The 13,275-nt window shown below is 37.4% G+C and overlaps 1 protein-coding gene across 1 annotated transcript; it reads right to left on the bottom strand.

Annotated features, from left to right (window-relative positions):
• Positions 1-1,389: 1,389 nt before the first annotated feature.
• On the bottom strand, positions 1,390-9,537 carry LOC138813451 (vomeronasal type-2 receptor 116-like). Its single transcript, XM_070001882.1, has 5 exons — positions 9,250-9,537; positions 7,571-8,377; positions 6,284-6,511; positions 5,112-5,235; positions 1,390-2,312 (listed from the first exon to the last, which is right to left on the bottom strand). The coding sequence occupies exons 1-5, from the start codon at positions 9,451-9,453 to the stop codon at positions 1,390-1,392; spliced, it is 2,286 nt and encodes a 761-aa protein (XP_069857983.1). The 5' UTR covers positions 9,454-9,537.
• Between the last annotated feature and the right edge of the window lie 3,738 nt (positions 9,538-13,275).

Here is a 13,275-nt window from a genome sequence, read left to right as displayed (position 1 = left end):
AGGAGGAGGCAACAATGCTTGATAAGAAATGTACTCACTATTTCACCCATGTAATTGTACCCCCTCTGTATGGTATTTTCATAATAATAAAAATAATAATAAAAGAAATGTTAATGACATTATACAGGAAAAAGAGGAACATTTGGTTGGAACAGATACTTAAGAGTAAAGTTAAAAAAATCTAAAAAAACATTCACAACTCTGCAGGAAGAGACCTTTTTGTTGTTTTTCATTTGTTTTATTTTATTAACTCAGTTTCAGAGTATTTTGTTTCTAATGATCCTATCATTTTTAAGGCAAAAATTAAAAACTTTGAAAGTGTATTGGGAGATATCCTGTAACTTTATTTGAAGAATGTTTGCTAGCTCCATGAAGCTTCTAAACAGAAAGCTTGGAAGTCAGAGTTCTGTAATGACAGTTACTTTTCCAGGTTTGTTACAACACTTGAAATAAACATGTGGACCATTTAGTTTGGCCGTCAAGTAGTTGGTCTAGACAGTACAATTTGTTCCAGTGGGGAAAGGCTGAGAAGTGTCAGTGTGAAAAAATATTTTGTGTTTTGTCTTATGGATAAAAGGTTTTGTGTAATTTGAAAGTGGGCATATCACATAATTTAAGAAATGGTTAACTGGGCACCAGAGGTTCATGACTATAATTAGGAGTCTGAGATTTCAGGATCACAGTTCAAAGCCAGCCCAGGCAGGAAAGTCTGTGTGATATTTTTCTCCAATTAACTAAGAGAAAACCAGAAGTGGCACAATGGCTCAAGTGGTACAGTGTTCACCTTGAACTAAAGAGCTCAAGACAGCACCCAGGACCAGTTCAAGACCCAAAACCAACCAAAAAAAAAAAAAAAAGAAAGAAAGAAACGGTCAGTATATAGGCCAAGTTCAAGCCCCAGGACCAACACACACACACACACACACACACACACACACACACACACACACACACACACACACACACACATCATCATCATCATCATCATCATCAGCAGCAGCAGCAGCAGCAGCAGCATCACGGAGCTTAATTAAAAGGAAAATCTATTGAAATGTATTAGAGGACTAAACAATACTGATATAAGACAAGGAATAGTATACTAAAATATACAAAAGTGACTTCTAAAGCAAATGGAGAAGATTGACAGCTGTAAAAATATACTTGAAATTAGGAATGATAGGGTTAAGTGCAGACAGAAACCAAAAACAAGCTGAATAAAATTCAAAATTAGGCAGCTATGGCCAAAATTAGTAACTATACTACTTCTAGAGGAATCAGTAAGATCTATACGCTTGTTGAAGTAATTCTTACAATATAAAATAATACAAGATTGGAAATGGACTGTAGTTTAAACCTTCTATGCATTTCATCAAACACATGAGTTATATCTTAAGAAGGCTTCTTTATCTGAGTATGTATTTTGTCCTTGAAGCCATGCAGAGAATTTCTGTCTGGTCTTATCAAGATGATGTAGCACTTGGGGACAAAGATGCAGCACAGGAGCCCTGCACTGGAGGCCAAGATGGAGAAGACCTCCACAGCCACCATGACCTTTCCCTTGGCACTGTGGTAGACAGGCAGAAAGGTGAGCCACACACTGCAGAACACCAGCATGCTGAAGGTCAGGAACTTGGCTTCATTGAAAGTGTCAGGCAGGTTCCTGGCCAGAAAAGCCACAGTGAAGCTGGCCAGGGCCAGGGAGCCCAGGTATCCCAGGACACAGTAGAAGGCAGTGAGGGAGCCCTTGTTGCACAGGATGATGATGTGGCCATGTTCAGAGTGTGCGTCAGTGTCCACAAAGGGAGGAGAGGTTCCCAGCCAGAGTCCACAGAGAGTCACCTGGATGAGGGTGCAGATGGGAATGATGAAGTTAGGAGCCCCTGATACCAGCAGCCACCTTATTCTTCTCCCTGGAGAAGTAGCCCTGAAGGCCAGAACCACAGTCACAGTTTTTGCCAGCACTGTGGAAACAGCTACAGTGAAGACAAGCCCAAATATGGTCTGCTGCAGGATGCATGTGATTGTGTTGGGATGGCCAATAAAGAGCAAGGAACAAAGAAAACAGAATATGAGGGAGATGAGCAGGATGTAACTGAGACACAGGTTGTTGGCTTTCACAATGGGGGTGTCCTGATACTTAACAAAGACCCCAAGAATAGCAGCAGTAAGTTTGGAGAAACAGAGAGCCACACAGTCCAGGGCCATTCCCAAGGGTTCTTCATGAGTCAGGAAGCTTTCAGCTTTGGGGAGGCACTGGTTTCTCTCTGTGTTGGCATACTCATCATCTGGACACTTTATACACTGCTCCATATCTGGTAAGAAAAGGGAGTTACATTTGTCTTGCTTTGGCACTACCTTTTTCTCAATTGAAATTGGTAAGTCCCCTCTTAGAAGGGTCTCTAGCATGTTACTACTTATTATAACCCATTAGCAAATAATATAAACATGACTGGTACTGGTCTTTTGCACCTTTTCTATCCCATAGCATCATCCTCATCCTCATTATTTGTTTCTTCATTCTCTTGTCTTACTCACTAACTCTTAGATAGGATAGAAACATGGTAATTGTACATTTCTAAAATTTCACTTATCATAAAACCTTTGAAACATCTATTATATTAGCATTCTAAAATTGGGACAAAATACCTGAAAGAAAGAGTAATGAATTCAGAAGACATTCTCTTTTGTCTCAGACTGACTTCAACACATATAGGAAATAGGTCATTTTACATAATTCAAATGAACTAAAAGTAATTTCCTGACTTTTCATGATGCTATTAAATGAGTTCTCAGCACTGTGTGCATGATTCTGCTACTGGTATTCAAATTTGTGAATAGTATAGCTTACATTGCTGTTTGTGCTTGTTTGAAATTTTAAAAGGAGGCAGTGTTACATTGTTTTATTCATTACACTCTATTTTTGTCTATTTCTACCTGTGAGATAGCGGTAACAGAGAATCAAGGCTCTCTCAGCTTTAAATTCATGCTCTACAGAACACTTGTGTCTAATACTTAAACCCAACTCAGCTCTCTTTTTCATGTTTTTAAATTTTTTTATAGTTTTTTTTATTGTGAAAATACCATACAGAGGGGTTACAATTACATGGGCAAGGTAATGAGTACATTTCTTATCAAGCATTGTTGCCTCCTCCTTTGCTTCCCTTTCCCATCACTTCCCATCTCCGCCCCCCCGTGTCTCCCCATTCCCCCGTCCCCCCCAATCTTCTTCATCCTCCCACCCTCACCAAAATTGTAAAGTTCGTTTTTCGACATAACGTGTTGTACATCTCATTGTTGCAAAGGGTCCACCTGTATCCTTATTTAAACAATTAGTTTTTTCTCTTCCCCTCCGCAAATTATACCAACATCAAATACAGTGAAAACAGGGGTTATACCATGGGGGAGGGACATATAAAGTGACAAAGAAATATCTTTTAATTATGTTAGAAACAATAGCAAGCAAGAAAAAAAACATTTGAGTCCTTATCTTGAGCTTCATTTTGCCTAATATCAACTTATCTGACCGTTTCTGCTTGTCTCAGACATATCTTAGTTATTGCAGATAAGGGAAACCATGGGACCTATGTTTCTTTGCACCTGGCTTACTTCACTTAATATAATTTTTTCCGTCTTTCCATTTCCTAACAAATGGGGCAATGTCATTCTTTCTGATGGAGGCATAGAATTCCATTGTGTATATATGCCACATTTTCTTGATCCTTTCATCTCCTGAGAGGCATCTGGGTTGGTTCCATATCTTAGCTCTGGTAAATAATGCTGCAATAAACATAGTCATGCTGGTAGCTTCAGTTAGAAAGGTATAATCAAGACCTCTAATAACATCAGATGCTGGAGGGGATGTGGACAGAAGGGAATCCTACTGCATTATTGATGGGAGTGTAACCTTGTTCAACCATTTTGGAAAGTAGTATGGAGGTTCCTCAAAAGACTCCACATAGAGCTCCCCTATGACCCAGCGATCCCACTTTTGGGCATTTACCCAAATGATCACAAACAAGACCCAATTCAGCTTTCTAAGAACTTTCTCTATAGCAAGACCAGTTCTGCATAAGTAAAAAAGATATGCAAGATTTATATGTTCTTTGTGGCATAAATGTAATTTGGAAGATAATGGAGAGTCTGTCTTTAATAGGTATTCATACTTAACCTCAATGGTGAAGCTAAATGGACTCTAGACATTCACTGAGCCAAAAGAGTATATGCATAGGAGTGGTTGCAAAGGCTCATAGCTAGGTGTAAATGTTCATAGGAAACAATGTTGTGGGCTGGAAGGTGGCTCAATGTTAGAGTGCTTGCATCGCATGCATAAGACTCTGGGTTTGATTCCTCAGCACCACATAAGCAGAAAAAGCCAGAAGTGGAGTTATGGCTGAAGTAGTAGAGTGCTAGCCTTCAACTGAAGAGCTGAGGGACAGCGCTGAAGCCCAGAGTTCAGGCATCATGACCGATAAAATAAAATGAAAACAGTGTTGCATAAAATGAATTCCAAGAAAAGGAAACAAGACATGCTTTTTAGTTGCTGTTGTTGTTTTTTGTTTTTTGTTTTTCTATCTTATTAGTTTGTATCTGCAAGGTTAAGGTGGGCACAGAAAAGTTGGGACAAATACAACAAAGGTAAATAAATACAACAGTGGTACTTACTAAATACTATGTGGAAATTTAACTGTACATCTTGTCAGTGGGGGACAGGAAGGGAAAACTGGAAGAGACCCAGGGAAGGGGAAACATGGTTGAAAAAGAATTGGACTCTTTATTTGATTACAGTTGGACTCTTTACTTGATTACAGTAACTGTAGTTTCTCTATAGAACAACTTGAGAACCACAATAAAATATTTAAAAATTCATTATTGAGTAGTGGAGAATGGGTTTCCTTGAGATAAACATGTATAGCAAAATTAATTCCATAAATAATTTAAGGCCATGAGGTGTATTATTTCAAATAGCAATATCATCAATTGCTACAATTTAAGTACTGAAAGATGGAAGACTTTGGTCCTGTAATGCAAATACAAAAACTTTTCCTTGGACTTGGATACATTAGGGAATACTAGGATGAGTTAGAGAATTTCTTAAGAAGTCAGAAACTTACCTGTCCCATTAGAAATCTCATTCTCTACGCAAGGTGCACAGTCAAAGCAACAGACAGCCTTTCCCATCTGAGGGGATTTCCGGAATCCAGGACCACAACTCTCACTGCAAACAGAGTGAGGAGGCTGAGGAAAATCAGATATGTGTTGGTAACTATTCAGTCTATTCAATGACATTCAAAAAGAACAGGTGTTCCTAAACATTTGACCATTAAGCATAATTATTTTATATACTTAGAGCCTATTAATTGATTGGATGTTATTTTAGATTTTCTGACAGAATCCACAAAGGCTTTTGTGCTATAGCCTTCAACTTCAGCCCTTGATATTATTGAGAATTGTGGAACCTTTAAGAGGTGGCTCCTAAGGGTAAGATATTTCTGGCCACTTGCCAGAAACTTCCTTGAATTCATAGCAGTTTTCTTTTGTCAGTCATAGGTCTTGAACTCTGGGCCTGGGCATTGTCCCTCAGCTCTTCAGCTTAAAGAGAGCACTTTACCACTTGATCCACAGTGCCACTTCCAGTTTGCTGGTGGTTTATTGGTGATAAGAATCTCATGGAATTTCATACTAGAGCTGGCTTTGAACCATGATCCTCAGATCTCAGTTCCCTCAGTAGCTAGGATTACAGGCAGGTATGAGCAATTGGTGCATGGCTCATAGCATAACTTTTGTCCTACTGATTTGTGAAATATGGAAATATGGAAATAAGAAGTAAAATAATCATTGATACTTTTAATACAATGGTAGACCCCAGGCCCCTCATATGTTCCTATTTGTTTTCCATTTGTTTGAGATCACAATTTTCCTCTGGTGAATCCTCTCACCATGGATAAATCCTCTCACCATTACTTAAGTAACAGGTGAACTAAGGGTGGACTGAGGGAGCAAAATAAACCTTTCAACCTTATGAAATTATTGCTTTTTCAGATATTTTGTTTTAATCCTAAAATATGATTATAACAGATGTCATCTAGATTTCATGATAAATGAGCACTTAGAAATGTTCAATTAGTACATTTCTGTCCCATCTAAAGTGAATCAGATAATTTCACGTTAAAACTCATTAAATTTACAATACTGGATGATTAGTGAGCACAAGGGACATAAGATATAGTAGTCCTTTTTGCTTACTTATAATGAGTTCTAATCATTTGTGTTATCTTGAACCCACCTCGGTAGTTCCTATGGCCCACTCTATCATATCTTTAGATACAGACAATTGATGACCATGAGGAGCATATGGAGAAAACTTCCCAATTTTCACTTTGAGTTCAAGACCTTCTGGAAAATTCCAAATATTCAAAATATCATACTCTGCCTCTAATTTCCTTTCCTCGTTCAAAATCACTTGGTCTCCAGCAGGATTGTAAAATTGGATGTTCTTCAGAAAAGGGTGCAGCTACAAGAGATACATCATGTCATGGTAAAAAGAATCCAAGAGTTGAAACAGAAATGCTGAATTCAACCAAACCTCTCATTCTCTTTAATCCTTAGTTTATCATTAAAAATTAACACAGATATCAAATGAAGTCTCACTAAAGAATGTGTAGAGGGAATTAAAAAGGTCATGCTTCTGAATTCTGGTTACTACAAGGCATTTTGTTTCAAGAGAAATCACCTCTACATAACAATGAATAAGACAATTCTCAGTTGGCTACCTAAAAGTTTTGTGGAACTCATAATTCTATCAATACCCCAGAAATTTTATTGGCAAATAGATGATATATAATGTGGAATAACCAAGGTTATTTATTTTTGTACATATACTTATTTAATTTTTAATTTTTATTTCTGTATATCATGGGTCTTGAACTCAGAGCCTCGGTATTATCCCTCAGCTTGTTCACTGAAGGCTACCATTCTACCACTTTGGGCCACAAAGCCAATTCTAGTTTTCTGGTTGTGAATTGGAGATAATAGTCTCAGAGACTTTACTACCTACACTGGCTTCTAACAGTGATCCTAATTCTGTCTCCTGAGTAGCTAGGGTTATTGGAGTGACTCATCGGCACTCAGCTCATTTAATTTCTTAACATGTTAAATATGGAAATTGTCCATGTTTTTTTTATCTTTATGTGATATCCAAAATCAGTGTGTGAGTACAAGCTATCTCAATGTGCACATTCATCATTCTACTTCATCTTTTCCAAACCCTCCATCCTTTAAATTATTTTCTAAGAAACAAAATCATTGGAATAATTAAAAACTTAAAGAACAGATCATCCTTTGCTAAAAGCATTCAGTGTGAGGTTATTGTGGTAACTTGTAACAGCAATATTTGGGAAAATGACACAAATTTCCAATGCTTTTTTTCTCTAAGAGCACATGAAGAGAGGACTGGAGTAACCTTACAAATACTTTTTAAAGTACAATTCCTCTTGGGTCTTTTGCAAAAGTTTTGAATGTATTAAAATTTACTTTGGTTTTCATGTATAGATTTGAAAAGGGGAGGTATTACCTGTGCAGGGGAAGGCACCCTCCATATCCCATTACCCATTGCTGGCTCTTCTGTTTGAAGAAGAAGTATCTCATGGAGAGCCCATGCCACAGCATAGACAGCATTATAGATATTGTAACTCTCTTCAGACATGGCCATGTCAAAAATTTGCACAGGCAACCATTCCAAGGAGGCAGCATGTGGACAGTTCTCCCACATCACACAGTCAGATGCAATATGGGAGCAATTAAAAGAGAAAAACCACAACTTAGCAAGGTAAAAGTCTTCTGGGTATTTGGAAGGGTTGACTTCCCTGATAAAATCTGTAAATCCAACTATGTCTTCATGGTGATATGAAAAAATGAGAGGTACATGGAATGAGCCTAACATGAAATACTTCCTTCCAATTGATAAATCACACTGTGAGTTCAAGAGCCAAACTTTGCTTGTTATTAAATATTGCCCAAGATATACCATTAAGTCTAGCAGGTATTCCTTTTTACCATAAATGATAATTACATTTGCTGATGATTTATTGATCTGGTTCTGAATTGGTATGAGGTTAATTACTTGTGTCAGAGTACTGCCAGAAATCATATGCTCAAAGGCTACACAGATTTTGTTCTTGTCCATTGCTTCTCTCAGTTCTGAAAGGATTGATAAACCATTCTCATCTTGTGAGATCAATAGCCCTACCCAGTTCCAGCTGAAATGAAGCAGTAAGGAGACCATGGCAATCGCTAGAAATGTGTCCTTTGGGGCCATCTGATAGAGAGAAGGAAACTTGCCATGGTCACTCAGGGCAGGATCGAAAGCCCCAAAGGTAAGCTAAAGGGAAAGAAAAATGGAGGCTTACAAGTACGAAATTTCCTATACATCACAACCTTAGTCTTGATTTATATTCAGCAACAGGTTGAATTGGGTGGAAGGAAATGTTTGGTTTTAAAATTTTCAATTAAATTGTAAAACTTATTTTTAAATCATTGTACAATGATTTTTCAACTGAGCTTGTCAATTATGTATATAATGCCTATTGATCATTATCCCATTTTTGCTATTATTCTTGCCTCTTCTATACCAACATTACTCATTCCCTTGTTCCTCGTTTCATTTGCCCAAATATACTTGAATACTATGAGTATGCTTGTACATTATTCCTCTTTTTTTAACCTGCATGATAATCCTTTTGATATCATATCCCTTACATATTAAATCTTTAATTCCATAGTGTTAACTGTCCAGAGTGGTTACACCATGGAAATCCACTTTTGTATATACCATAATTTAACTAATTTAATCATGTGTATGTGTTTCTGGTCACTTATAGGTTCTTATACTGATTTTGCATTCCATGTTTATATTTTAAATTGAACTTCCACAGATGAGAGAAAACATTTTGCTTTTCTATGCTTAACTTTATTCACTCAATAACTTCATGTTTTAATCATTTCCCACTTCCTGATTGCTTTCTAAATAATTATTCCACAAGCCCTAGGCTCATGGTCATGCCATGGTTTTCTCTAACATTTTCTATTCTCATGTAAATGATGAGAGGCTGGATAACACAGTATTTTGGAGTACTTAACTTTAGACATTATAAAAAAGCATATTTCTTTATGTTATGACTTTTCCTAGCATTTTCTTATATTAACAGAAAATGGAATCAAAGTAGACACCTTACACCTCCCTCTCTCCTTCACCTGTGGAAATCTATACAGTTCCAGCAGTGTTCCAATCTGCACAGATGTCATTCCTGATGTTCCTGCAAGTACTGCTGCAAAATTACTTTCTCCTATGCAAGTGTAGTTAGGGATCTTGCTCGGCCCAGAAAGCCAAATAAAAGGGTTCTCAAAGGCAGACCAAGCTCTGAAATCAGCATTATAGATATCAAATCCCAAAGTCATGTTGTGTAAAAGATTGGAGTTTTTGTTGATTTCTTCAACAACAAAAGCCAAAGCCAGGACAAGCTGATAGTACTTGAAAACAAACCTGCACAGGAGACATAAGAAATTGATGAAGAACCATCCAAAACTTATCTTCACATCAATGCAATGACTTTGGTGGATTCAAAGTTTGTTTCTCTACAAATTAAATATATTGAAAAATTGCACTTTTTATGAGATATTAGTAATATCATGTCTATATATAATCCCAGAGAGCTTGATTTTTTCTCTTTCATAGGTAACCCACCAAAAAAGCATACCCTCCATTAAACATGGAGTGGCCTTTCATGACACACCAAATATTCTTTCGTTTTATTGTTGAAGTAACTACCACCACATGTATGAAACATAAGTTTTTGATTTTTGAGCCACTCACTTTAAATTATATGGCTATCTGGAGGCCATGCTAATGTAGATAATGTATCAATTTAAGATCAACTTTCAAAGGTAGAGCAAGGGGTCATATGAGGAAGGCCCTGTGGTTTTCCTTGCAGCACCAACACATCAAACAACTCTTTCTGTACTAGCTACCAGAAAAAATAGTTGAAGCCTCAAGAAAACAGTATATATCTCATATGTGTAACAAAGCAATTGAGATGCTTTAAAAATGCAACAGAAAGTGGTTTCCCACATCACCTCCTCCACTACATTCCAAGAAACTCCTCACGAGGAGATGAGCCTCCAAACTGGGGGATGGAAAGAAAGTTGTAACAAAATAAAGCCTTAGTCTGAAATCCCTGTTTTAAGGCCAACAGGGTGAAATTTAGTGCTGAGAAATGCCTTGATGATGAGTACTTCCTTCACAAGATATGTAGATTGAGATAATGAAAAGGAAAGGGTACAGGGAGTAAGAACATCAAAGATCTCTACCCTCTCCAAAAACCAGCCCTGGCCGGAAAGACTGTAAGATGCTTATCTCCAATTAACTTACAAGAAAACTGGAAGTGAAGTTGTGGATCAAGTAATAAAAGCACTCTCTGAGCACAAAATGATTAGGGAAAGATTGAAGGCACTGAGTTCAAACTCCAGTATTGCTAAAAAAAAATAATCATAGTAATAATAACCCTTATGTGGAAGAGTAATGCAAAAGCAAAGCTGAATGTGTGAAAGAGAGAAAGAATGTGTGAAAAGGTTATTAGAAATTGGCAATTGTGTCTCTGGACACTAGTGGCTCACACATATAATCTATCTACTCAGAAGCCTGAGATTTGAGGATCACAGTAGGGAGGCAAGCCAGTGGCAGTAAAGCCAAGAGACTCATATCATCATTTAACAACCAGAAAATGCCAGAATGGAACTGATGCTCAAGTAGTAGAGTGGTCGCACTGAATGTAATCCTAACTACTCAGGAGGCTGAGATGCCAGGATCACACTTCAAAGCCAGCCATAGTAGAAAGCCCCATATGATCCTTGCTTCCAAGTAACTAGCAAAACACTGGAAGTGGAGCTGTGGCTCATGTGGTAGAGTGTTAGCCTTGAGCAAATAGCTCAGGTACAGCACCCAGTACCTGATTTCAAGTCAAAACAAACCAAGTTTAGGATGATCAAGGTCAATCAACAGTACCCTCTCATCTTGGACAAGCTCTCCTATGATCAAGTCCTGTCAAGTCTGCAAATGAAAAGGAAATCATAGTACATAAGTGTGCCCCTGTTTCCCTAACAGCTGACTTCTCAATAAAATCTGCCCAAACCAGGACAGAGAAGCAGGATACCTTTACACCACTGTTGGTATGATACCAAGTATCCACCATGTGTACTGCATTTAGTAAAGATATCCCATAGTACTGAAGGAGAGATCAAGATATTTCTTGTCAATCAAGGTTAAGGAAATTTATCTCCATTAGATATCTTCTATAAAGAATAGGAAAGAAAAATTTTCAATGCAAAAAGTTAATGACAAAGAAAAGAAGACAACGATGTATAAAACTTTCTGATGAATGGTAATACAATCTGACAATGTTCTAACATTTTATATATGCTATTAACTATACACATATTTCTTAGAAGAAGAAAAGTATTATCAACTTCACAACTATATTTTCAAGTATATATACCAAATAGGCAGAACAAGCTGGAAAAACACAAGAAAAATATCAAGTCCAGCTATCTCAACTGCCACTCATGATAATCAGCCGACAGAGCAGTTAATGAATAATCCAGAGGAGAGTTCCCCAAATGCTCTAAAAACACTATTGGTAAACATGCTGAATGAAAAGACTGAAAGCCTGAAAAGGACTCTGTGTGGGTGTGATAGGAAAATGAATCAGTGAGAGTGGGAAAAACATGAGCTTTATGAGGCTAATCAAAAAATGATACAAAAATTTCAGGAGCATGATTAGGCTAACCAAAGATTACTACAGGAACTTTGTGAGTGTGAGGAAGCTAATCAAATTTTAATACAAGAATTGCATGAGTGGGATGAGCATAGACAAAGATCAAGGAAGGCTTTCATGGAATCCAAAAACAGACAGATGAAGGAATCCAGGGAGTCAACAAAGGGAATGCTGAATGGAGCCCATCAGAAGGAAAGGGAATCCAATGAAACCATAACCAATGAACTAAGGGATTAGAGAATGAACAGGAAAAACCAAATTAAGGAAGTAAAAAGTCCGTACAAGTTGTAAAACAAAGCTCCAACAAAGAATTTGAAGCAATCAAAGCTGGCCAATTAGAAGAAAAGGAAATACAAAACAAAGTAGAAAGTCTTGACAGTCGGTTAGACCATGTAGAAAATCGAACCTCTAGGATTAAAGACAGTCTAGATATTAAAGAGAAACTTCAGAGAAGTATTTAAGACAAATCCATGTAATATGATAGATCTAGTCAACATTTAGAAGACACCATCAGAAAGCCTAATCTGTGACTAATGGGTGTAGAGGAGCACCTAGAGACAGAAGTTAATTGTCTAGGAATTTTATTTAAGAAGATCCTAGCAGAGAACTTCCCAAATATGCAAAAAACATAGGACTATTCAGATACAAGAAGCTTTTAGAACATCAACCAGACCAGACCAGAACAGGACATCCTACCATCACATTTTAATCTGCACAGGATCAATTCAGACCAACAAGGCTTCCACTGTAAATGGAAGCCAATTAGAATAACTTCAGATTTCTCAGCAGAGACAATTAAAGCAAGAAGAGCCTGGAATGCATATGCCATGCCCTAAAGACAAACAGCTATCAACCAAGAATACTCTTCTTCATAATGGAAGGTCAAGTAATAACCTTCCATAGCAAAGAAAAACTGAAACAATATATTTCCACCAAACCAGCCCTGAAAAAGATACTTAAATATGTCCTACACATAGAAAACCAACAAGACCACAATAAAAGCTAAAAATGAGCCCCCAAACAGAAAATCCCATAATCATAGGAAGAACCCAGTTGGCATAGTACCCAAGAAGGTGGATACCATGGCAGGAATTACCAAACACATCTCAGTCCTAACTCTCAATATTAATGGACTAAATTCTCAACTTAAGCCACATAAACTGTCTAGTTGGATCAAAATGCAAGATCCTTCTATCTGCTGCCTTTAAGAGACACACCTTGTGTAGAACCAGTAATAAGAGATATCCCACCCAAGCAAAAGAAGGAATGGATGGATTTAAAGCTGAATTCTACAAGGCCTTCAGAGAAGAACTCACACCAAATACTCCTCTAACTCTTGAATGATATTGAAAAATGAAAATTCCCTACAAACTCTTTTTTTGAAGCCATCGTGACCCTCATCCCAAAACCAGGCAGGGACTCATAAAAAAAAGAGAACTATAGACCCATT

The sequence above is a fragment of the Dipodomys merriami genome, unplaced genomic scaffold (genome assembly GCF_024711535.1).
Source record: "Dipodomys merriami isolate MVZ:Mamm:240054 unplaced genomic scaffold, mDipMer1.0.p SCAF_6, whole genome shotgun sequence".
Lineage (NCBI taxonomy): Eukaryota > Metazoa > Chordata > Mammalia > Rodentia > Heteromyidae > Dipodomys > Dipodomys merriami.
Note: the sequence above shows the minus strand (reverse complement) of the source record. Positions and strands in the feature narration are given on the sequence as shown.

Coding starts and splice junctions, on each gene's coding strand:
- LOC138813451 (XM_070001882.1), bottom strand. CDS start 9,453: ATGACTTTGGGATTTGATATCTATAATGCTGATTTCAGAGCTTGGTCT. Junction 8,378..9,249: donor AACTGTATAGATTTCCACAG/GTGAAGGAGAGA, acceptor CTTTCCCTTTAG/CTTACCTTTGGGGCTTTCGA. Junction 6,512..7,570: donor GGGTGCCTTCCCCTGCACAG/GTAATACCTCCC, acceptor TATCTCTTGTAG/CTGCACCCTTTTCTGAAGAA.